Raw genomic sequence first — 20764 nt, 5'->3', positions numbered from 1 at the left:
GTTTCATGATTTCAGACCAAGGTATGTATATATGTGTGTATATGCCAGGTCTGCAGCTGAATAACTTAAAGCTCTTCTAGATCCCTTAGAGTAGGAAATGGCAACCCACTCCAGGATTTCTTGCTTGGAAAATTCTACAGACAAGCCTGGCAGGCCACAGTCCATGGGGTTGCAAAGAGTCAGATGCAACTGAGCACACACACACGAGTTTAACTAAGGACACATTCAAGAATCAGAGATGAAACTTAAGACTACATGTCCTAGCCCCTGCTAGTCTTTGATTCATGTACCTCTTTTTAAGAAGAATCTTTAAAAAAACAGGTTTTTTTGGAAATTATTTTTGGTTTTTTGATGCTAATGCAAAACCCATTAATGTGGGGTAGTGAGCAAGCTGGTGATCTTCATTCCTGTTCCCTGTCTTCTGTCCCCTGGGAAGTACCTCTGTCCTGTATAAGCTAAGCCTGTTTCTCATGATAGCTAGCTTTCTGCTTTCGATGGCTGAGTAGTGACTTTATTTGCCATAGGGCTATTGTAGTTGCTCTCTGGAGGCTTAGGGACCATGGAATATAAGGCAATGATGCGAGCTCTTCTTGAGCCATGAGGGCAGAAGGAAATACCTTCCAAATATGTGAATGATTAGAACCTAAATTTCTAAAGAAAGTAACTAAAAAGTAATATTGACGAACTAGTATGCAGACTTTTTTTTTTAAAAGCAGGCACTTAAAAAGTGAGAACATTGAATCACTTACTAAGTCTACTAGTAGGACTAGCGCTCCCTTTTTAAAAAACATCTTACATTAACACCATTTCTATCTTGAAATAGAATTATTAGATGATCTATAATATTTAACTAAGCATATTTAAATAAATGTAAAATATAATTATATAATATAAATCAATATAATACATTATAAATCAATGTGATAGCCTATCTATAGCACGAAGAAGTACAAATGATTTTAGAAAGTAATGTGTAAATCAGTATTCAATTAACTTGAGCATAACTACCCTGAAGAAAACATTTAAAACGGATGCATTCATATTTAAATTGAAGGACTGTTTGGCAATCATCAGTGCAGACTGCTATAACTATGTGCTATTGTTGATTCCAGTATTGTGGCCAGTAACACGATTTTCCAAACCAGCAGATAACCACTGATAAATTTTCTTGTAGAACAGAATACTGCCTTTCATGGATTTGTATAGTGGTTGTATTTCTGAAAGGCAGAGGAACCAGAGATCAAATTGCCAACATCTGCTGGATCATGGAAAAAGCAAGAGAGTTCCAGAAAAACATCTATTTCTGCTTTATTGACTATGCCAAAGCCTTTGACTGTGTGGATCACAATAAACTGGAAAATTCTGAAAGAGATGGGAATACCAGACTACCTGATTTGCCTCTTGAGAAATTTGTATGCAGGTCAGGAAGCAACAGTTAGAACTGGACACGGAACAACAGACTGGTTCCAAACAGGAAAAGGAGTTTGTCAAGGCTGGATATTGTCACCCTGTTTATTTAACTTACATGCAGAGTACATCATGAGAAACGCTGGACTGGAAGAAACACAAGCTGGAATCAAGATTGCCAGGAGAAATATCAATCACCTCAGATATGCAGATGACACCACCCTTATGGCAGAAAGTGAAGAGGAACTCACAAGCCTCTTGATGAAAGTGAAAGTGGAGAGTGAAAAAGTTGGCTTAAAGCTCAACATTCAGAAAATGAAGATCATGGCATCCGGTCCCATCACTTCATGGGAAATAGATGGGTAAACAGTGGAAACAGTGTCAGACACTATTTTTCTGGGCTCCAAAGTCACGGCAGATGGTGACTGCAGCCATGAAATTAAAAGATGCTTACTCCTTGGAAGGAAAGTTATGACCAACCTAGATAGCATATTCAAAAGCAGAGACATTACTTTGCCAACAAAGGTTCATCTAGTCAAGGCTATGGTTTTTCCTGTGGTCATGTATGGATGTGAGAGTTGGACTGTGAAGAAGGCTGAGTGCCGAAGAATTGATGCTTTTGAAGTGTGGTGTTGGAGAAGACACTTGAGAGTCCCTTGGACTGCAAGGAGATCCAACCAGTCCATTCTGAAGGAGATCAGCCCTGGGATTTCTTTGGAAGGAATGATGCTAAAGCTGAAACTCCAGTACTTTGGCCACCTTATGCGAAGAGCTGACTCATTGGAAAAGACTCTGATGCTGGCAGGGATTGGGGGCAGGAGGAGAAGGGGATGACAGAGGATGAGATGGCTGGATGGCATCACTGACTCGATGGACATGAGTCTGAGTGAACTCCGGGAGTTGGTGATGGACAGGGCAGCCTGGCGTCGATTCATGGGGTCACAAAGAGTCGGACACGACTGAGCGACTGATCTGATCTGTATTTCTGAAAAACTGTATATTAAAACCATGCAAAAAAAATCATGCAAAAATACTTCATTTATATAAAGCTGGCTTAGAGTTAGGCTCAAACAGTAGGTGAATTTTCTGTTAACAAGAATGTCCTGGAAGATGCTTGAAGCCCCAGAGTGTCCTTAATGTGGCAGATCATCTGGTAACTCTAAGTTCCTCTTACCTAATGCCAGCTCTACCCCTCATCACTGGGACAACTACAAATAACGCCACAGATTTCCAAACTATCTCTCAATGAAGGTAGGATATGGCCACCTTAGAGACCCTCTGATCCTGTCTTTTGGCTGGGGCTTACCTGTTGGGGAGCTGCCTTGGGGCAGGAGGAGGTGGGTGAGGACCCCTGTGACCCTCAGTGTGAGAACATCCCTGAAACCAGATGAGTCGAAGGCCCTGTCATTCATACACATCAATGTCTCAAGTACACATCATATTCTTGATAATAGTATTTACTTTTCTCTCCAGTAGTGAGTTCTGCTGTAGAAATTTAAACTTTGACATTAGAGCTAAAATCTGGGTAAGGTAGGTTATATGTTACATTAGAAGCACTTCTAGGGTTAAAGTTTTGTGTGGTGAGGCAGTGACTTCTAGAAAGGAGCAGAGCTAGTGGTTTCAGGATAGTCCAGGATAGGGTGAGTGGGGTTCCAGGATAGGCTGGGTGGGTGTGTATATTTACACTTTTTCCTTTTTTAGGTTTTTCAAATTTATACATTTTGGCCACACCATGTGGCATGTGGGATCTTAGTTCCCTAACCAGGGATTGAACCCCAGCCCCCTGCAGTGGAAGTAGAGCCTTAACCACTGGACTGCCAGAGAAGTCCCTTAAGTCTTAGGTATGGATTGATTTATACTTAGGTGTCAAGTGTAGATTGAGGTTTTTTCCTTAAAACATGCAGTCACACTCCCAGTGCATGGACACTGGGAGGAAGTTCCTTCTGCTACCACATGATGGCCTTGTGCATGTGACTGGTTTTGCCCAATAGGATTTTACCAAATAATCTGGTCACAGTTGGGTTGATCCAGACCAGAAAAACTGTACATTTGGTTCATAGGGTTATGAGGAATAATATTTCTCGTTTAAATCCCTTAAGTTTTAGAGCAGCGTATAACATAGCTCAAGTTGACTAGTATAAGAATCATCCAGATAGGAACAGCGGAACCATTCAGCTGCCCAAATTGTTAGTCCACAGAATTGTGAGGTATTACAGGATTGTTCCTTAGCTACTGTTTTGAGATGACTTGTTACACAGTCAAAGCTAATCGATACATATTTGTGTGCAATAAAAGCTTAGTTCTTGTTTTCTCTCTATACCCACTCTTCTTGGTTGCCAAAACTATGGCCATCTCCCTAATCCCTCTTGCTTGAGGTGTAAAATCTTACAGTTCCTTCCCTTCTCTTGCCTCTCTGTGATGCTTCTGGTAACATCTTTATAGTCTGTTGCTTCTTTCAGTTCCCGAAAACAATAGGCCTTTGTTAGAACCATCTGGCCAAGCATGACAGCTGCACTGTAGACTTTGTTACAACTCAATCTCCAGCTCTTCATAATCACGTGTGTAACTTCTAGTGGAACAAATATTAAATTTGAAGTCAGAATAGTCGAGTATAACCTGGCTAACTGTTAGTTGTGACCGTAAGAACTTTCTCCAGTCTCTTCAAAATCTGTGTCTTCAGCTCTTTTCACCCATCACTTATTTTCTGTTTCAAACTTTGGCCTTGTCCTCTTCACTTCGAAAATGTTAACTGCATTTAACAACCCAGGCCTTTTCTGCTTCTGTCTCCTCTTAACTTGCAACCTCCAATTCACTGATGCAATTTGTATTTTAGAGTAGGGTCCTCCCTAATTTATGCTGGGCATAATCTTTGATTCTCCCAAGTACTGCATTCAGCAGATCAAGCTGGACTGAAGGTGTCCTGGTCAAGATGTTTTTTAGCTGCAAGTAATAAAATCTACTTGAAGGAGCTAAGAAACAAAAAGGGTAGTGATTATTATTATAAGGGAAATGTCTCAAAGTGCTCAAGGGCAGGGTAATCAGCCAGGCCTCTTGAAAGCCTTGACTTGCGAACTGGAAACTCTTAGGAACAAAGACAGCAGATTTGTTTTTCTGTCTGGGGCTGTATGACCTCTCCGATTTGTCTCTGGTCTCATTCTTGGTACTGCAGTTTGGTACGCTCAGTTTCTTCATGCCTAAGACTATGATACATGGACTTGACATGTTATTAAACTGCCTACCAACAGACTGCCTAGAAGAGGTGGTTCTGGATCCCTTGGAGAGGGAAACTCTGACCTAGCTTAGGGCAGGTGTGCGGAGAAGTGTGATAAAAGTGTGAAAGGTTCACGTGGGATACACATGGCATTGCCTCTGGCCAGGACAAAGGAATTCTTGAAAGGACCTGCTATGAATAGGGCAGACAGACCATGTGTGTTTTCTTTTTTTCTGAATAAACTGATTTTTGCCTCTCTTGCCCTCATTTATGAAGTCAGAATCCACAGTGGGATCTATAGGGCTTGTGGGTGAAAAAAAAAGTTTTTTCAGTGTCTTCCCTTAAGCTTTGTTCATACCTGATGATAAACAGTAGAACTATCCTTGGATACCTACACTGTTTGAAACTGTCTTGTTGGTCCTGTAGAACACCAGTGACTGAGGGTGGCAAGATAATGTCCATCTGGTAGCTGAGCCAGGAAGAATGGTATTGTAGTCCTTCTGGCAAGAATGAAAGTGGCTTAGTTGTGTCCAACTCTTTGTGACCCCATGAACTGTATGTAGCCCACCAGGCTGTCTGTCCATGGAATTCTCCAGGCAAGAATACTAGAGTGAGTGGCAGTTTCCTTCTCCAGGGGAATATTCCTGACCCAGAGATCAAACCCAAGTCTCCTGCATTACAGGCAGATTGTTTACTGTCTGAGGCAATCTGGCAAGAAGGGATACAAAATACTGTTCTGTTAGTAGCTCTCAGCTCTTCAGTGGAAGATGGGGCTCAAGTACTAGGATGTAGTCAATGTGAGAAACTGATGCAGGTTCCTTCATTTCTCACTCAAGGCAGGGCTGGAGAAGGAGACAAACATTTTTGCTGCCCCATAGTTCACAACCATGGTTTCACATTAGTGTCATCTGATAAGCCTTTAAGAAAAGCCTCATCCAGATCAAGTGAATCAGAACTCTGGAGCTTGGCCTTTTTCTAAGCTCTGTAGGTGATTCTAACATCAGTCACAATGAGAGATGACTTCTCTGTCCTTTCTTGTTCCACTTATAGGCTGGCACATTGTTCTATCTAAGGCTTTTATGTTCTGGTAAGATTTCTGGGTAATCTATGTATCTAAAATGTGCTAGCTGTATGGATAAAAGGTTTTATTCACTTGTTAAGCAAATATAAGAGATGAAACTTGACAGATGGGAAATAGATATGCAGAGCCTTTTGCAGGACTTTGGGCTTTATTCTGTAAAATGAGATCTAGTGAAGAGTTTTAGAGAGAGAAGTATAGCAAGATCAGGTGAGTGCTTTTAGAAAGATTCTTCTGGGCGAAAAAAAGAAAGATAGAGGAAGGCAAGGTGAGTATCTGGGGGAAGTCCTGGCAAAAAACATGACCACCTGAACTAAAGTAGTTGCTGAGTAGGTGGATTAAAGATTTACCGTGTTGACAGGATGAATAGGATTTGATCGTGGATTGGATGAGTGTAAGAAAAAGATAGGGATTTACCGTGACTGCCATGTTTTGGATTGACTGATGGTGAATGGTGGTGGATGTCCTCAAGTTCAGGAATGCAGACAAAGCAGAGTTGAATCTGAGACTAGTGTAATCTGGGCACTTTGATGGGACTCACTGGCTCTTGAAGCCTAGGCTGATTCAAACTAAGCCCCTTGGAAGGGTCGGAAGCTAATAGTATTATGAGCAGAGGTGCAGTTTTTTTTTTTTTTTTTTAAATTTTATATTGGTGTATAGTTACAACAATGTTGTGTTAGTTTCAGGTGTACAGCAATGTAATTCAGTTATACAAATACACATCTATTCCTTTTCAGATTCTTTTCCCATTTAGGCTCTGATAGAATATTGAGTAGAGTTCCCTGTGCTATACAGTAGGTCTTTGATAATGAGTTTTATATATCAGATCATTCAGTCGCTCAGTCGTGTCCGACTCTTTGCGACCCCATGAATCGCAGCACGCCAGGCCTCCCTGTCCATCACCAACTCCCGGAGTTCACTCAGACTCATGTCCATTGAGTCAGTGATGCCATCCAGCCATCTCATCCTCTGTCATCCCCTTCTCCTCCTGCCCCCAATCCCTCCCAGCATCAGGGTCTTTTCCAGTGAATCCACTCTTCGCATGAGGTGGCCAAAGTACTGGAGTTTCAGCTTTAGCATCATTCCTTCCAAAGAAATCCCAGGGCTGATCTCCTTCAGAATAGACTGGTTGGATCTCCTTGCAGTCCAAGGGACTCTCAAGAGTCTTCTCCAACACCACAGTTCAAAAGCATCAATTCTTCGGTGCTCAGCCTTCTTCACAGTCCAACTCTCACATCCATACATGACCACAGGAAAAACCATAGCCTTGACTAGATGAACCTTTGTTGGCAAAGTAATGTCTCTGCTTTTGAATATGCTATCTAGGTTGGTCATAACTTTCCTTCCAAGGAGTAAGCGTCTTTTAATTTCATGGCTGCAGTCACCATCTGTAGTGACTTTGGAGCCCAGAAAAATAAAGTCTGACACTGTTTCCACTGTTTCCCCATCTATTTCCCATGAAGTGATGGGACCGGATGCCATGATCTTTGTTTTCTGAATGTTGAGCTTTAAGCCAACTTTTTCAGTCTCCGCTTTCACTTTCATCAAGAGGCTTTTGAGTTCCTCTTCACTTTCTGCCATAAGGGTGGTGTCATCTGCATATCTGAGGTTATTGATATTTCTCCCGGCAATCTTGATTCCAGCTTGTGTTTCTTCTAGTCCAGGGTTTCTTCCAGTCCAGGGTTTCTCATGATGTACTCTGCATATAAGTTAAATAAACAGGGTGACAATATACAGCCTTGACGAACTCCTTTTCCTGTTTGGAACCAGTCTGTTGTTCCATGTCCAGTTCTAACTGTTGCTTCCTGACCTGCATACAAATTTCTCAAGAGGCAGATCAGGTGGTCTGGTATTCCCATCTCTTTCAGAATTTTCCACAGCTTATTGTGATCCACACAGTCAAAGGCTTTGGCATAGTCAATAAAGCAGAAATAGATGTTTTTCTGGAACTCTCTTGCTTTTTCTGTGATCCAGCAGATGTTGGCAGTTTGATCTCTGGTTCCTCTGCCTTTTCTAAAACCAGCTTGAACATCAAGAAGTTCACGGTTCACATATTGCTGAAGCCTGGCTTGGAGAATTTTGAACATTACTTTACTAGCGTGTGAGATGAGTGCAATTGTGCGGTAGTTTGAGCATTCTTTGGCATTGCCTTTCTTTGGGATTGGAATGAAAACTGACCTTTTCTAGTGGCCACTGCTGAGTTTTCCAAATTTGCTGGCATATTGAGTACAGCACTTTCACAGCATCATCTTTCAGGATTTGGAATAGCTCAACTGGAATTCCATCACCTCCACTAACTTTGTTCGTAGTGATGCTTTCTAAGGCCCACTTGACTTCACATTCCAGGATGTCTGGCTCTAGGTCACTGATCACACCATTGTGATTATCTGGGTCGTGAAGATCTTTTTTGTACAGTTTTCTATGTATCCTTGCCACCTCTTCTTAATATCTTCTGCTTCTGTTAGGTCCATACCATTTCTGTCCTTTATCGAGCTCATCTTTGCATGAAATGTTCCTTTGGTATCTCTCATTTTCTTGAAGAGATCCCTAGTCTTTCCCATTCTGTTGTTTTCCTCTATTTCTTTGCACTGATCACTGAAGAAGGCTTTCTTATCTCTTCTTGCTATTCTTTAGAACTCTGCATTCAGATGTTTATATCTTTCCTCTTCTCTTTTGCTTTTCGCTTCTCTTAGTAATGTGTATATGTTAACCCCAACCACCTAATTTATCCCCCCCTTTCCTCTTTATTAACCATAGGTTTCTTCTTAAGTCTGAGTCTATTACTGTTCTGTAAATAAGTTCATTTGTATCATTTTTTTAATATTCAATATATAAGTGCTATCATGATATTTGTCTTTCTGTGACTCACTTCACTCAGTGTGATAATCTTTAGGCCTCTTCATGTTGCTGCCAATGGCATTATTTTGTTCTTTTTAGTGGCTGAGTAGTATTCCATTGCATATATGTGCCACACCTTCTTTATCCGTTCCTCTGTCGATGGACATTTAGATTGCTTTGTGTCTTTGCTGTTGTAAATAGTGTGAGCATTGAGGTTCATGTATCTTGTCAAATTATCATTTCTTCAGATGTATGATCAGAAATGGGATTGCTGGATCATATGGCTCTATTTTTTAGTTTTTTAAGGAACCTTCAAGCTTTTCTCCATTAGTGGCTATACCAAATTACATTCCTACCAACAGTGTAGGAGGGTTCTCTTTTCTCCATACCCTCTGCAGCAATTTTTTTTTTTTTTTGGAGACTTTTTGGTGATGGCCATTTTGACAGGTGTGAGGTGGTATCTTACTGTACTTCTGACTTGCATTTCTCTAATAATTAGTGATACTGAGCATATTTTCATTTATCTCTTGGCCATCTGTATGTTGTCTTTGGAGAAATGCCTATTTCAATCTTCTGCCCATTTTTTTTTTTGATTGAGTTTTTTTTTTTTATATTGAGCTACATGAAGTGTTTATATATTTTAGAGATTAATTCCTTGTTGGTCACATCATTTGGAAGTATTTTCTACCATTTGGTGGGTTGTCTTTTCATTTTCTTTATGGTTTTCTTCATTGTGCAGAAGCTTTTAAGTTTAATTAAGTTCTATTTATTTTTTCTTTCTTTACTCCAGTAGACGGATCCAAAAAGAACTTCTGTGATTTATATCAGAGCATCCTGCCTGTGTTTTCTTCCAGAAGTTCTATATTCTGGTCTTACATTTAGGTCTTCAATCCATTTGAATGTGGTGTTAGAGAATGTTCTAATTTCACTGTTTTACAAGTAGCTATCCAGTTTTCCCAGCACCATTTATTGAAGAGATTGTCTTTTTGAAGAGATTGTCTTTTCTCCAATATATGTTCTTGTCTCCCTTATTGACCATAGGTATGTGGGTTTATTTCTGGGCTTTTTTTTTTTTTTAATCCTGTTCCATTGATCTCTAAGTCTTTGTGCCAAAACAGTAGTGTTTTGATCATTGTAGCTTTGTAGTATAGTCTGAAGTCAGGGATCAGATGGTTAGATGGCATCACCGACTCTATGGACATGAGTTTGAGTAAGCTTCAGGAGTTGGTGATGGACAGGGAAGCTTGGTGTGCTGCAGTCCATGGGGTCACAAGGAGTGGGACATGACTGAGAGACTGAACTGAACTGAAGTCAGGAAGCCAGATTCTTCTAGCTCTGTTTTCTTTTCTCAAGATAGATAAAGATTCCAAAGGGAGATGATATCCTGTTCCTTTTGAAACAGGGTCATATCTGGTTAGAGGAGGTGGTTCACTAGATCTGAGTCAATTTACCTAGCAACCAAAGGTCTTTGGAGGCCTTCACCTGGAGCTACCAGATACTGTTGTTAATCAGTAGGACATCTCAAGTTTGTCATCTCTTTGTGTTGTAACTTTTTGACAGTAGAAAGTGACATTTCATAGGTCAAAACCTTATAGCCATACTATCAGACTATTTATATTCCTTCTAAACTTAACATTTTTTTTTTAATAGCTCTTTCCGTTATGGCAGATACATGTATATAAGTGGGTGGCTTTCATCCTCTCTCCATCCTTATATATTGAGGGTAAGTTTCTTCTGTATGTTTTGGTATGGAAGAAAAATATCTTGTTTACTGAATGAGTACAGTCTTTTGCCTAGCAAAATTCATTCAGAAATGAGTCATCTGGTATTCACAGAAAGCATCGTTCCTTTAATGAAGCCTTTTGTTTTTCCAACTACAGTATCGTTAGCCATTTCTAAAATCAGCATAATCTCGTAAGTGCCTTAGTCATATGAAATGAAGGCATTGTTTTCCTTTGTGCCTTTTTCCACACTCAAATGTGATAGCTGTGTTTTTCATTTCTGCCCCTGATTGTGGTTCCCTTTTAAAAAACTTCCCTGGTATTGTGGTTACTAAAAAGCTTAGCAGTCTCTCTAGCTTATTTCCTCTTAATTGTCTGTAGAGCAAAATTATGGTTGTTTTCAAACTAAGCATTCCCCAGGCCCTTATTGGATAATGTAGACAAGTGTTTCCTTTCCTCCTTTTCTTTCTCCCCCTTTATGCCTCTATCTGTATTTGTTTGTATAATGGCCTTTGAACCTCTAGAGAGTGTGTTGACATAACACTATCAACATATCAGCTTTCTTTTCATTTTAATGTATATATTCACATAACCTTAACATATAAAGGATGTGGTTTATTTTTCATATGCCACATTATTAGCATTGTCTACATTGGACTTAGTAATGAGCTTAATTGACTTTCCCATATTGTTATATTTCTAGTTGTTGTGATTATTTTGATGTTAAGCATCAAAGTTTCTAAGATGGCTAAAGAGGACAAGAGAAAGCCTTCATGTTATCAGGGGCTTTTCACTGGGTTTCAGGGCAAGGCCTGAGACTGGCAAGAACAAAGCTGCAAAGCAGAGCTTTAAGCAGAAGAGAGGTCCTGAGTGTGGGCTTACCCTGCTACACCAGATTTCTTTCCTTTGCTCTCCTAGACCCACCTTCTACTCTTCTCCAGTCTGCTCTCTGCCCCAGGGGCTGACCTGTGTGGACATGTGCCCTCCAGCTTCGGGTTGGAGTCTGGCCCATGGGAACCTGGCAGAAGGTAGAGGGGGGAAAGACATCTAAGCATTCATTCTCTGTCTCCCTGTGAAGGTCATCTGGAGGAAATAGTATGCCTTAGCTGGAATTCACTGCTCTGCACAAAATAATCAAGTGTGTGATGATCCCGCGGGTTGCAGCAACTGCTGCTTCCCAGCTACCTGTTCAGCCTGGGGGAGGTAAGAACTCCAGGGCTGCTGGCCAGGTCAGGGTACCATCCCTTGGTTCCCTTACACCCCCTCCTTGTCAATCACTCTTTTGTAAATAAATCCTCCTCATATAATCTCATTCTGAGTATTGCATCTCATATGTGTGTGGCCCTGACTGATGTATTGGTTATACTGGATATTTTGCTTAGAAGAACATTCTGGGTATCATGTGTGCATACTAAGTCGCTTCAGTTATGTCTGACTCTCTGCAACCCTATGGACTGCAGCCTTCCAAGCTCCTTTGTCCATGGGATTTTCTAGGCAAGAACACTGGAGTGGGTTGCTGTCCCTTCCTCCAGGGGATCTTCCCAACCCAGGGATCAAACCCAGTTCTTTTGAACTAGACCAGTCTCTTAGGTCTCCTGTATTAGCAGATGGGTTCTTTACCACTAGCACCACTTTGGAAGCCCTCTGGGTACCACTTAATAGGAATTACACTCTTTAAATTTGGGTTTAGTTGACTCTGGCTGAGGTTATTCAGTTCTTCCTTATTATGATGGTTTTAGAAGGGATAGACAGGAATCCAGGTCAATTTTTTGGGCTATTTTATGGTGTGCAGAGAGGATAGCTGGGTTTTTTTTTTTGTACATTCAGATCTTTGGATCTCTTTTATTTTCACCAGCTGCTTGCAGCAAAGCTTGAAGGAAATTAATATTCCTTCAAAAACCTAATAAATACTCAGTTTTCATTTCTATCTCTACTTTGATAAAATGATTTAAAAGAAAATGTGTTTTTCTATGAGGTGTAGATTTAAATGGAAAATTTTCTATGGTGATCTCTACATAATCATGTAATTCTTCCCAATCCTTTAGTTTAATATCAAATGTATCATATTAAATTTTATATAATTAGGTTTGCTTTTCCAATTTTATGGTAGTGAGCTTGGGTTTTAATGACTGTAAATTTGTAATAAGGCTTCGCTTGGAGCTCAGTTGATAAAGGATCTGCCTGCAATGTTGCAATTTGTAATAAATGTATCAAGTAGGGGTATACTGGCTTATCTCTTTCATTTTTCTTGTAGAGTATTCAGCTCAGTTTAGTCGCTCAGTCGTGTCCAACTCTTTGTGACCCCATGAATCGCAGCACGCCAGGCCTCCCTATCCATCACCAATTCCCGGAGTTCACTCAGACTCACGTCCATCGAGTCAGTGATGCCATCCAGCCATCTCATCCTCTGTCGTCCCCTTCTCCTCCTGCCCCCAATCCCTCCCAGCATCAGAGTCTTTTCCAATGAGTCAACTCTTCGCATGAGGTGGCCAAAGTACTGGAGTTTCAGCTTTAGCATCATTCCTTCCAAAGAAATCCCAGGGCTGAGAGTATTAGATAACATTTATTCTTTGAAATTAAATTTTTATTGATAGTTGATTAATATTCCAGAAAATATAGAATTAACTGAAATAATTGACATTTTGAATATTCAGGTTTTTTCATAAAGGGACATTCATTTGCGTTATTTCTAACACTCTCATAATGTTGCATAATTCTGTTTATTGCAAATCTTACTCCGTATTTTATAATTTTTCTTGGTCTTGTGTGTTTTGTGTGATGTCTGCCTTGTTTAGTTGCTTAGTTGTGTCCAACTCTTTGTGACCCCATGGAGTGTAGCCTGCCAGGCTCCTCTGTCCATGGGATTTCTCAGGCAAGAATAGTGTTGCAATTTCCTTCTCCAGGGCATCTTTCCAACCCAGCGATTAAACCCGCGTTTCCTGCTTAGCAGGCAGGTTCTTTGCCATTGAGCCACCCATGATGTCTACCTACTTGCTGGTATACAAGAATGCAGTTTTTACTGTGTACATGGCTTCACTAAATACTGTCAATTTTGCCATTATTCTGTAGATATTATGTCTGAATAATAGTCATTTATGTTATTTCTTAATCTTTCATAGCTTCATGTTATTTCTTAATCTTTCATAAATCAATTTTATAGTAATGAGAATTTTCAAAGGAGTATTAATGATGGTAGTAGACTTCTTTTTGAAGCTGATATATTTGAAGAGAAGTTCTGCAGTTTTCCCTGATGAAGTATGTTTTAACTTTGGTATAATACATTTAACCATGTTTATCAACTTCTATTTTTAAAATATCTTAATTTTAAAAATAATGGGAAAATTGTTTTATCATTTTTTCCCCTAGATATTTTGGACAGTAGCAAAGCCCCCCTTAAGTTGGAGGCTGCCTCTGTCTGTGCTATGTGGGTTTGGGGTAACTTTTATTAGTCTTATGTATGCTATTGTTGGCTTCCCAGGTGGCGCTAGCGGTAAAGAACCCACCTGCCAGTGCCGGAGACATGAGACACAGGTTTATTCCCTGGGCTGGGAAGATCCCCTGGAGGAGGGCATGACAACCCACTCCACTATTCTTGCCTGGAGAGTCCCACAGATAGAGGAACCTGGTGGGCTATGGTCCATAGGGTCACAAAGGTCAGACACACTGAAGCGATTCAGCATGCCTGCTAGTGTTACATTCTCAGATAGGCTAGCCCAGGGAATCTCTGTTGTTTACGTCTCTCCCTTAAGGAGTTTTGGTATCACTTTGGCTGCCTTGAGCCTACTCTCTACTTTGATATACAGTAGAACAGAACAGAGTGAAGCAAAGAAAACCAAAGGAATCTGGAAGATGGTGACTATGGATTTTTCTTTTCAGTGCCATTTTTGTAGAATGCCATGCTAGATTATATATGCAATTGTGTGTCTTTTATCCAGAATTAAGAATAAATTTCCTCTTAATGCTTGTACTGGTGTTATTTTAAAATATTTAGTGATGGTTGGAGATGATGTGGGGTGGTGGTGGAGATGGTCAATATTACAACTGGAAAGTGGATCTACAGTTATCAGAGTAAATGTATTATACAAATAAGACAAGCCTGGCACATATATACCTATATAAACATGTGATAAATATTTAATCTCTTGGCTGACAAAACACAGTGTTATAATCTTTATTGTAAATAAAATCAAATTGATTAGTTAAATTTTTATTGGTACTTTTATAAACTGGATGCTGTTAATTATCTTTCCTACAACTGAATTGTTTATCCTTGAAAAATGGTCTATGCAGAAAGTGAATAATATAAGATGTAAGATAATCTGTTTTATATCAAATCTAATACTATGTATAAATTCATTTTCACATGCAGTATTGCTATTGAACAAATGGAGGGATTAGGTAATTTTCATTTCTTATCACTCAAGTAGACATGACTGAAGAGTCTAAGTCTTCCATTTGTTGTCTTTATTTTGTATCTTGCCAAAATGTAAAATCAAAGGTAACATGCATTCTAACACTTAAGGTATTTGTTTTCCCATAGTGTAAAATTTATAAAAATATAGTTCTATTTCTTGGTTGTTTTTTTCCTTTAAAATTGAAATTGCTTACACAGATAATTAATTCTTGCCTATCTATAGAAAAGTGCTTCATAATTTTTTCCATGTTATGTTATACTTGGAGATATGGTATTTGTGTACTTCTGGTTTTGTGTACTTCCAGGTAACCGGAAAGGCTACCCTCATTTGAGTTGATAGAACCAGGTGATTCTTGCTACCCTGGGCCTAGCCTTGTTCTGGTTCATGGCACATACGCTGTGGAGTCTAGTGTAGACCTCATTACAAATTTAACCAGCATAGTGAATGCAAGTTCAAGACTGTTAAACACAGAAAGCACTATAGGAATAGGTCCAGTCACTGAACGGTTCTTTCTTGGCTGAGGTCTCTGCCTTAGATGGTTTTTCATTCTTCTCCAAACTCTCCAGTGGCTCCCTAATACTCACAGCAGAAAACCTGAAGTGCTTAGAGTGACCTCCGAGGTGTTGGCCCGTTGATTTTGTGCCTTAGGAATCTCTGCCTCCTGTTCTTTTCCACTCACCGCTGGCCTCTTTGTACTGCCTCATGTGCCAGTGCCCTGAGAGGCTCCTCCCCAGATACGTCATGTCTCATTCCTTTACCACCTCAAGGTCTGGCTCAGATGTAACCTTTTGTCTGAGACCAACCTGACCACTCTTTCGAAAATGGATTTGTTGATTTTTTTTTTTTTTTTCCCCTTCACTTCCCTGTATATTTTCACGTTAGCTAACGGGGAACTTGGGTGTGTTCTCATCTTTTTCGGAAAAAGGTGAAGCGCAAAATCTGCAAGGTATCTCAGCTTGCCCTTCCTATAGAAATTGCGTTCTTGAATGTCTTTACCACTAAATCCATAAATCCATTGGTGTCTTCTCAGTTGATGTTCTCCTGCCCTTTGTAGCAGGAGAAACTTAAAAATGGTTCCTCACTTGCTGCTTCTTTACTCGCTAATTTATGTCCGACTCTTTGCTATCCCATGGACTGTAGCCTGCTAGACTCCTCTGTCCATGGGATTTCCCAGGCCAGAATACTGGAGTGGGTTGCCATTTCCTTCTCCAGGGGCTCTTCTTGATCCAGAGATCGAACCTGCTTCTCTTGCATTGGCAGGCGGATTCTTTACCACTTCCCCTTAAGGGAAGCCCTTAATTCCACCCTACTCCACCCTACTCTAATTCCACAAATGAGTTCCATTTGTGAAGCTTTGATGGCTCTTCTGTTTTTCTTTCCTTTCTTTGTTTTTTATTTTTTAGCAGCACTTTGGATTCTTCAACTCTTTAGGGTAATTTCCCAAGGGTTAGACTCTCACTTTTCAGTAAATGTCTGTTTAGTTTTTCTACCTCAAATATGTCACCTATTTCTATCATATTGCTGTCATCTCTGTTCTTCTAGGCCTATCTTGGCTGTTATCTTCAAGGGCACACTTCCCTAAATAGTTTATAAGTATTGTTTTTAGCCTAACCTGTTTGTCAAGTTATTCTCTGCTTCCTGGTTGTCTCCCTGCGCACCGCCCCCCCCACCCTCCCCCTCCCACAGGTTCAAACCTTCCTTGTTCTTTAAGAACCAGCTAAAAGCTGTTTGCCATCCGAAATCTTCCCAGAGCACTCTAATCTGATATTTCTTGAATTTTTACAGCACTTCTTAAATCATGTAATTTTAAGGCCATGAATGGATCAAGGACTTATTGTTAACTCTTAACTATTCTTAAAAAAAATTCCTTTTAGCTCTTGAAGCAAAAGTTTTAAGGGAAATGTCTTTGGGTACCAGTTAAATACTAAGAAGTGGAAAATACTTTTAATGTTTTGTTCCTTAAAATTGTTCACTTTAGTACTTAAAGCATGATACATATCAATAATTGTTCCGTGAATTCCCAATTTAATTATAGTATAGTGGAAAATGGTCAATTTCAGTAGGAATTAACACATTGAAAAAAAACTAGATACATTTTCATCTATTAGCAAAGATTTTGGATCCTGTAGTGGCCTGTCATGTTGCTAATAAAGTAGGATCTCATGAGTACAGTTAGGTAAAATAAAAGTGTTATGGACAGAACAAAAGTTGGAAGGAAATAAATGAAAATGTTACTAGGAATTGTGCATAGACAACTCTCTGGATTGTTTACCCCATTTTTTGATAGGAAATAGTACCCTACTGCCATTCTGTGTTCTTGCCTGGTGAATCCCAGGGACAGGGGAGCCTGGTGGGCTGCCATCTCTGGGGTCGCACAGACGGAAGCGACTTAGCAGCAGCAGCAGCAGTAGCCATTCTGTAATACCATACTGCCATCATAAGCTGAGAAGGAAAATGCATTATTTCAGTTAACTAAACTGGTTTTTTTTTTTAATTAAGACTTTTTTTTTTTTTTTTTTTTTGAGTAGTGTTAGGTTCACAGCAAAACTGAGGTGAGGGGAAGGTTCAGAGATTTCCCGAATACCCTCCACTCATACACATGCCTCACCATTAGGGTGGTACGTTTGTTAACTGTGAGCGTACATTGACACATAGTCATTCTAAAGTCCATAGTTTACCATAGGGTTCCTTCTCCGTGTTTTGCATTCTCTGGATTTGGACAAATGTGAAATGACATATATCCACTATTATGATATCATAGTATTTTATTGTCCAAAGTGAAGTGAGAGTGAAAGTCTCTCAGTATGTCCGACTCTTTGCGACCCCATGAATCGCAGCATGCCAGGCCTCCCTGTCCATCACCAACTCCCGGAGTTCACTCAGACTCACGTCCATCGAGTCAGTGATGCCATCCAGCCATCTCATCCTCTGTCGTCCCCTTCTCCTCCTGCCCCCAATCCCTCCCAGCATCAGAGTCTTTTCCAATGAGTCAACTCTTCGCATGAGGTGGCCAAAGTACTGGAGTTTCAGCTTTAGCATCATTCCTTCCAGTCCATGGAATTCTCTAGTCCAGAATACTGGAGTGGGTAGCCTATCCCTTCTTTAGAGGATCTTCCCAACCCAGGAATCGAACTGGGGTCTCCTGCATTGCCGGCGGATTTTTTACAAACTGAGCTATCAGGGAAGCCCAAATTGTCTTTAAAATTCAACTGTCATTCTCATTATCAAAATTGCATAATTTCATGGAAAAGGGGACTTTGGTGGTTTATGTCTCAGCTATGTTTATGGTCTCAGCTACAGTATGGTGGTTTCCATATTGTACTGTGATTTCTTCTACAGTTTAGCTGTGGTTTTGGATATATAGCAGCATTTTAACATCTATTCTTTTACATATGTGGTGATTACTTCACTGGTCTTTAAATGGCAGCTGAGACCAGACAATAATATTGCTGTCCATCCCCCATGGCTATGCTGATAGATTTCTAGTAGCACAGGAAGAGGTCTACTTATGTTCCATTTCGCCCTAATTCAGATGGAAGACTAGACTCAGAGAAGCATGTCCTTATGTCTCCAAATGACTTCTGGACATTTGTGGTAGGATAAGACTAACTTATGGGTAAATAGGCTTTCGCAACCATGTGTGTCACATTTGCTTTGGCGAGTGGTGCAGGCAACGGGCCCACATGCAAGACCAGATTTCTAAATGGTGATTCAGGATTCTTTTCTAAGTTTACACTTTTATTTAGTAATTGCATGTATGCAAACATAGGTGATTTTTTACTTTTTATATTAGTCTAACTGTTTTATTTAAGACCATGATCTTGCAAATAATAGCTTTGCCAAAGTATTTTTCAGAAAGTGACTTGTAGATGTTTTCAAGGGAATGATATTATTTACCTCTCATCCTCCACTGGCCCTGACTAGAATTCCATGAAAGACAGAACCAATATTTCATATATATGTTTTAACTATGCTTGACTACTTACATAGTAAGTTGTTTCACTAGTGGCTCAGATGGTAAAGAATTTGCCTGCAGTGCAGGAGACCTGGGTTTGATCCCAGGGTTGGGAAGATCCCCTGGAGGAGGAGGGCATGGCAACCCATTACAGTATTCTTGTGTGGAGAGTCCCCATAGACAGGCGAGCCTGCAAGCTACAGTCCATGGGGTCACAAAGAGTCGGAGTCCACTGAAGCAAATAAGCACACAGCAGTTAGTTTTGAATGAGTTCAGAGTAAGGGAAATATACACACGTACATAAGCAACCCTATACACTACGGTGAGTATTTTATAGCATAGTTTGTTACATTCATGATCTCTAGCCAGAATGGAACCATCCTTTTATCTTTGGAATGATTAAATACAGCTTTCTTTGTATTCTGTTAGCATTTCCGTTTTCCTAGACAGATTTTCATTAGTTTTTAAAGGGAAAGGTTATCATTTATTACAAACTTCAGTCTCTTAATATTTGAGAGCTACAGTGGTAATCCCAGCATATGCTTTTCTTCTGTATGGTGCCCTCTTACCAACCTCTTTGTCCAGCAGTTTGTCAGGTAAAAAGGGATCTTTGGTCTTCGGTGAAATTGCTTCGTGTGAGAGTGAGTTTTCTGAGTTCAGACTTTGCCCGGTGCTGAGGTGGAAAATTAGTGAAGTTTGTAACTGACATTTTATTGGCAGCAATCCCAGGGACTTAATGTAAACCAATAGCCACACCCATCCTCATTCCAGCAGGAATTGTAGAAGTACTTCCCTACTTGGGCATGTAACTCCCAGATCTTAAGTCCTTTTTACTTTAAAAAATGAGCTTTATCTGTATATATTCCTTTGAAATACAAATTTGATATTAAGTTCTGATGAAAATCTGTGATTGAAGATACTTAAGATTTTGGAGATAGGGATGTTTGTTTTTCAGGTATGGATGGCAGAGTTACATGTCTATTTTATTGCTGGGGGGAACCCCAATTAACACCAGTAAGGCATCATAGTTTGTTGCTCGAGGTGATGATGTAATATGTGTCTGAGTTGCTTGCTGTTAGTCACTAAGGCATGTCCGACTCTTTTTGTAACTATGTGGACTGTAGCCTCCCAGGCTCCAAACCTTTCTTAATTGTGTAATATTGAATTTGGTTTCCCTTTTACAGTCAGAGGAGCCAAATAACAGCTCCAATTGATCCTACTGGAGGCGAGGGATGAGGCCTGCTTTCTACTTCTTATTAGAACATTGAGTTTTGCCTGGTATTTCTTCCAGCTTCTGAATTGCTTTTGGAGTCGCTTAATAGAATGGCCCTCAAATGTTAATTTCTCCATTAAAAAAAAAAACAAAAACATATAAACAAACAAAACCTTTCTGATGTTGGATTTTTCTATTTTCATTTAAATCTTCTGGTTCTTTATTATTATTATAAATTCTGTCCAGTGAAAGTCCAGATTGCTTTCTTTTACTGATGACATTTTAGAACTATGTTCTTTTGAGCTTTATTATGTTATAGCTGAAACTTAGAAAACATCAACTGACTTTTTAAATAAATGAAGTTATTTTATAACTAAAGAGGATATTTATTGAACTTGGAAATATAACTTTCTTTTACTTTTGCCATCTACAAATTGTTGCCTTGTGATCTTTAGCTTTTCTTTTTTTTTTTTTCTGAATAACCTATTAGATAAAAATTGAAGATTCCTCAGTTTCCAGGTGCAGATTTTTTGCTGTTATTACAAATGAAAAAAATGGAAATTATTGAAAAAAAATCTATTAAGCCTATTTGGTTGGTTGGTTGTTTGTCCTCTGATAATGCACTGTATATGGGAGCAATTAAATTTCTTTTTAGTTTATTTCAGTGTTTAGTGCTTGCTTACTTTTAAACGGCTGCGTATTATCCTGAATTGTTTGTCATCTTTGCAGATCTTTTGAAATCAGTGTGATTGTTTTCATCCATTGATTTTAGCGGCATCAGAATAAGAAAGTTTTGATTTCATGCTGTTTCTATAGCAGTGTCAGTGAATGAATGCTATTTGTCTTTATTTCACTTAGAATAGAATCTTACAGATTTTATATTTACTTTACCTTTTTAGTCTTGCAGTAGACAATCTTGTGAATTC

At 39.5% G+C, this 20764-nt stretch overlaps 1 protein-coding gene across 11 annotated transcripts in view; it reads left to right on the top strand.

The window, feature by feature from the left end:
* The window catches only part of CADPS2 (calcium dependent secretion activator 2), a 580156-nt gene that overhangs the window by 31800 nt on the left and 527592 nt on the right, over positions 1 to 20764 (top strand). For 3 of the 11 annotated variants that reach the window (XM_059885591.1, XM_059885590.1, XM_059885589.1), the window contains exon 1: positions 14087 to 14107. In XM_059885591.1, the coding sequence (XP_059741574.1) occupies positions 14105 to 14107 (3 nt within the window). In that variant the 5' untranslated portion in view covers positions 14087 to 14104. 11 annotated transcript variants of the gene reach the window in all.

This window comes from Bos taurus, chromosome 4 (assembly GCF_002263795.3).
Source record: "Bos taurus isolate L1 Dominette 01449 registration number 42190680 breed Hereford chromosome 4, ARS-UCD2.0, whole genome shotgun sequence".
Classification (NCBI taxonomy): Eukaryota; Metazoa; Chordata; class Mammalia; order Artiodactyla; family Bovidae; genus Bos; species Bos taurus.
The sequence above is the reverse complement of the archived record's forward strand: the minus strand, read 5'-3'. Positions and strand labels throughout refer to the sequence as shown.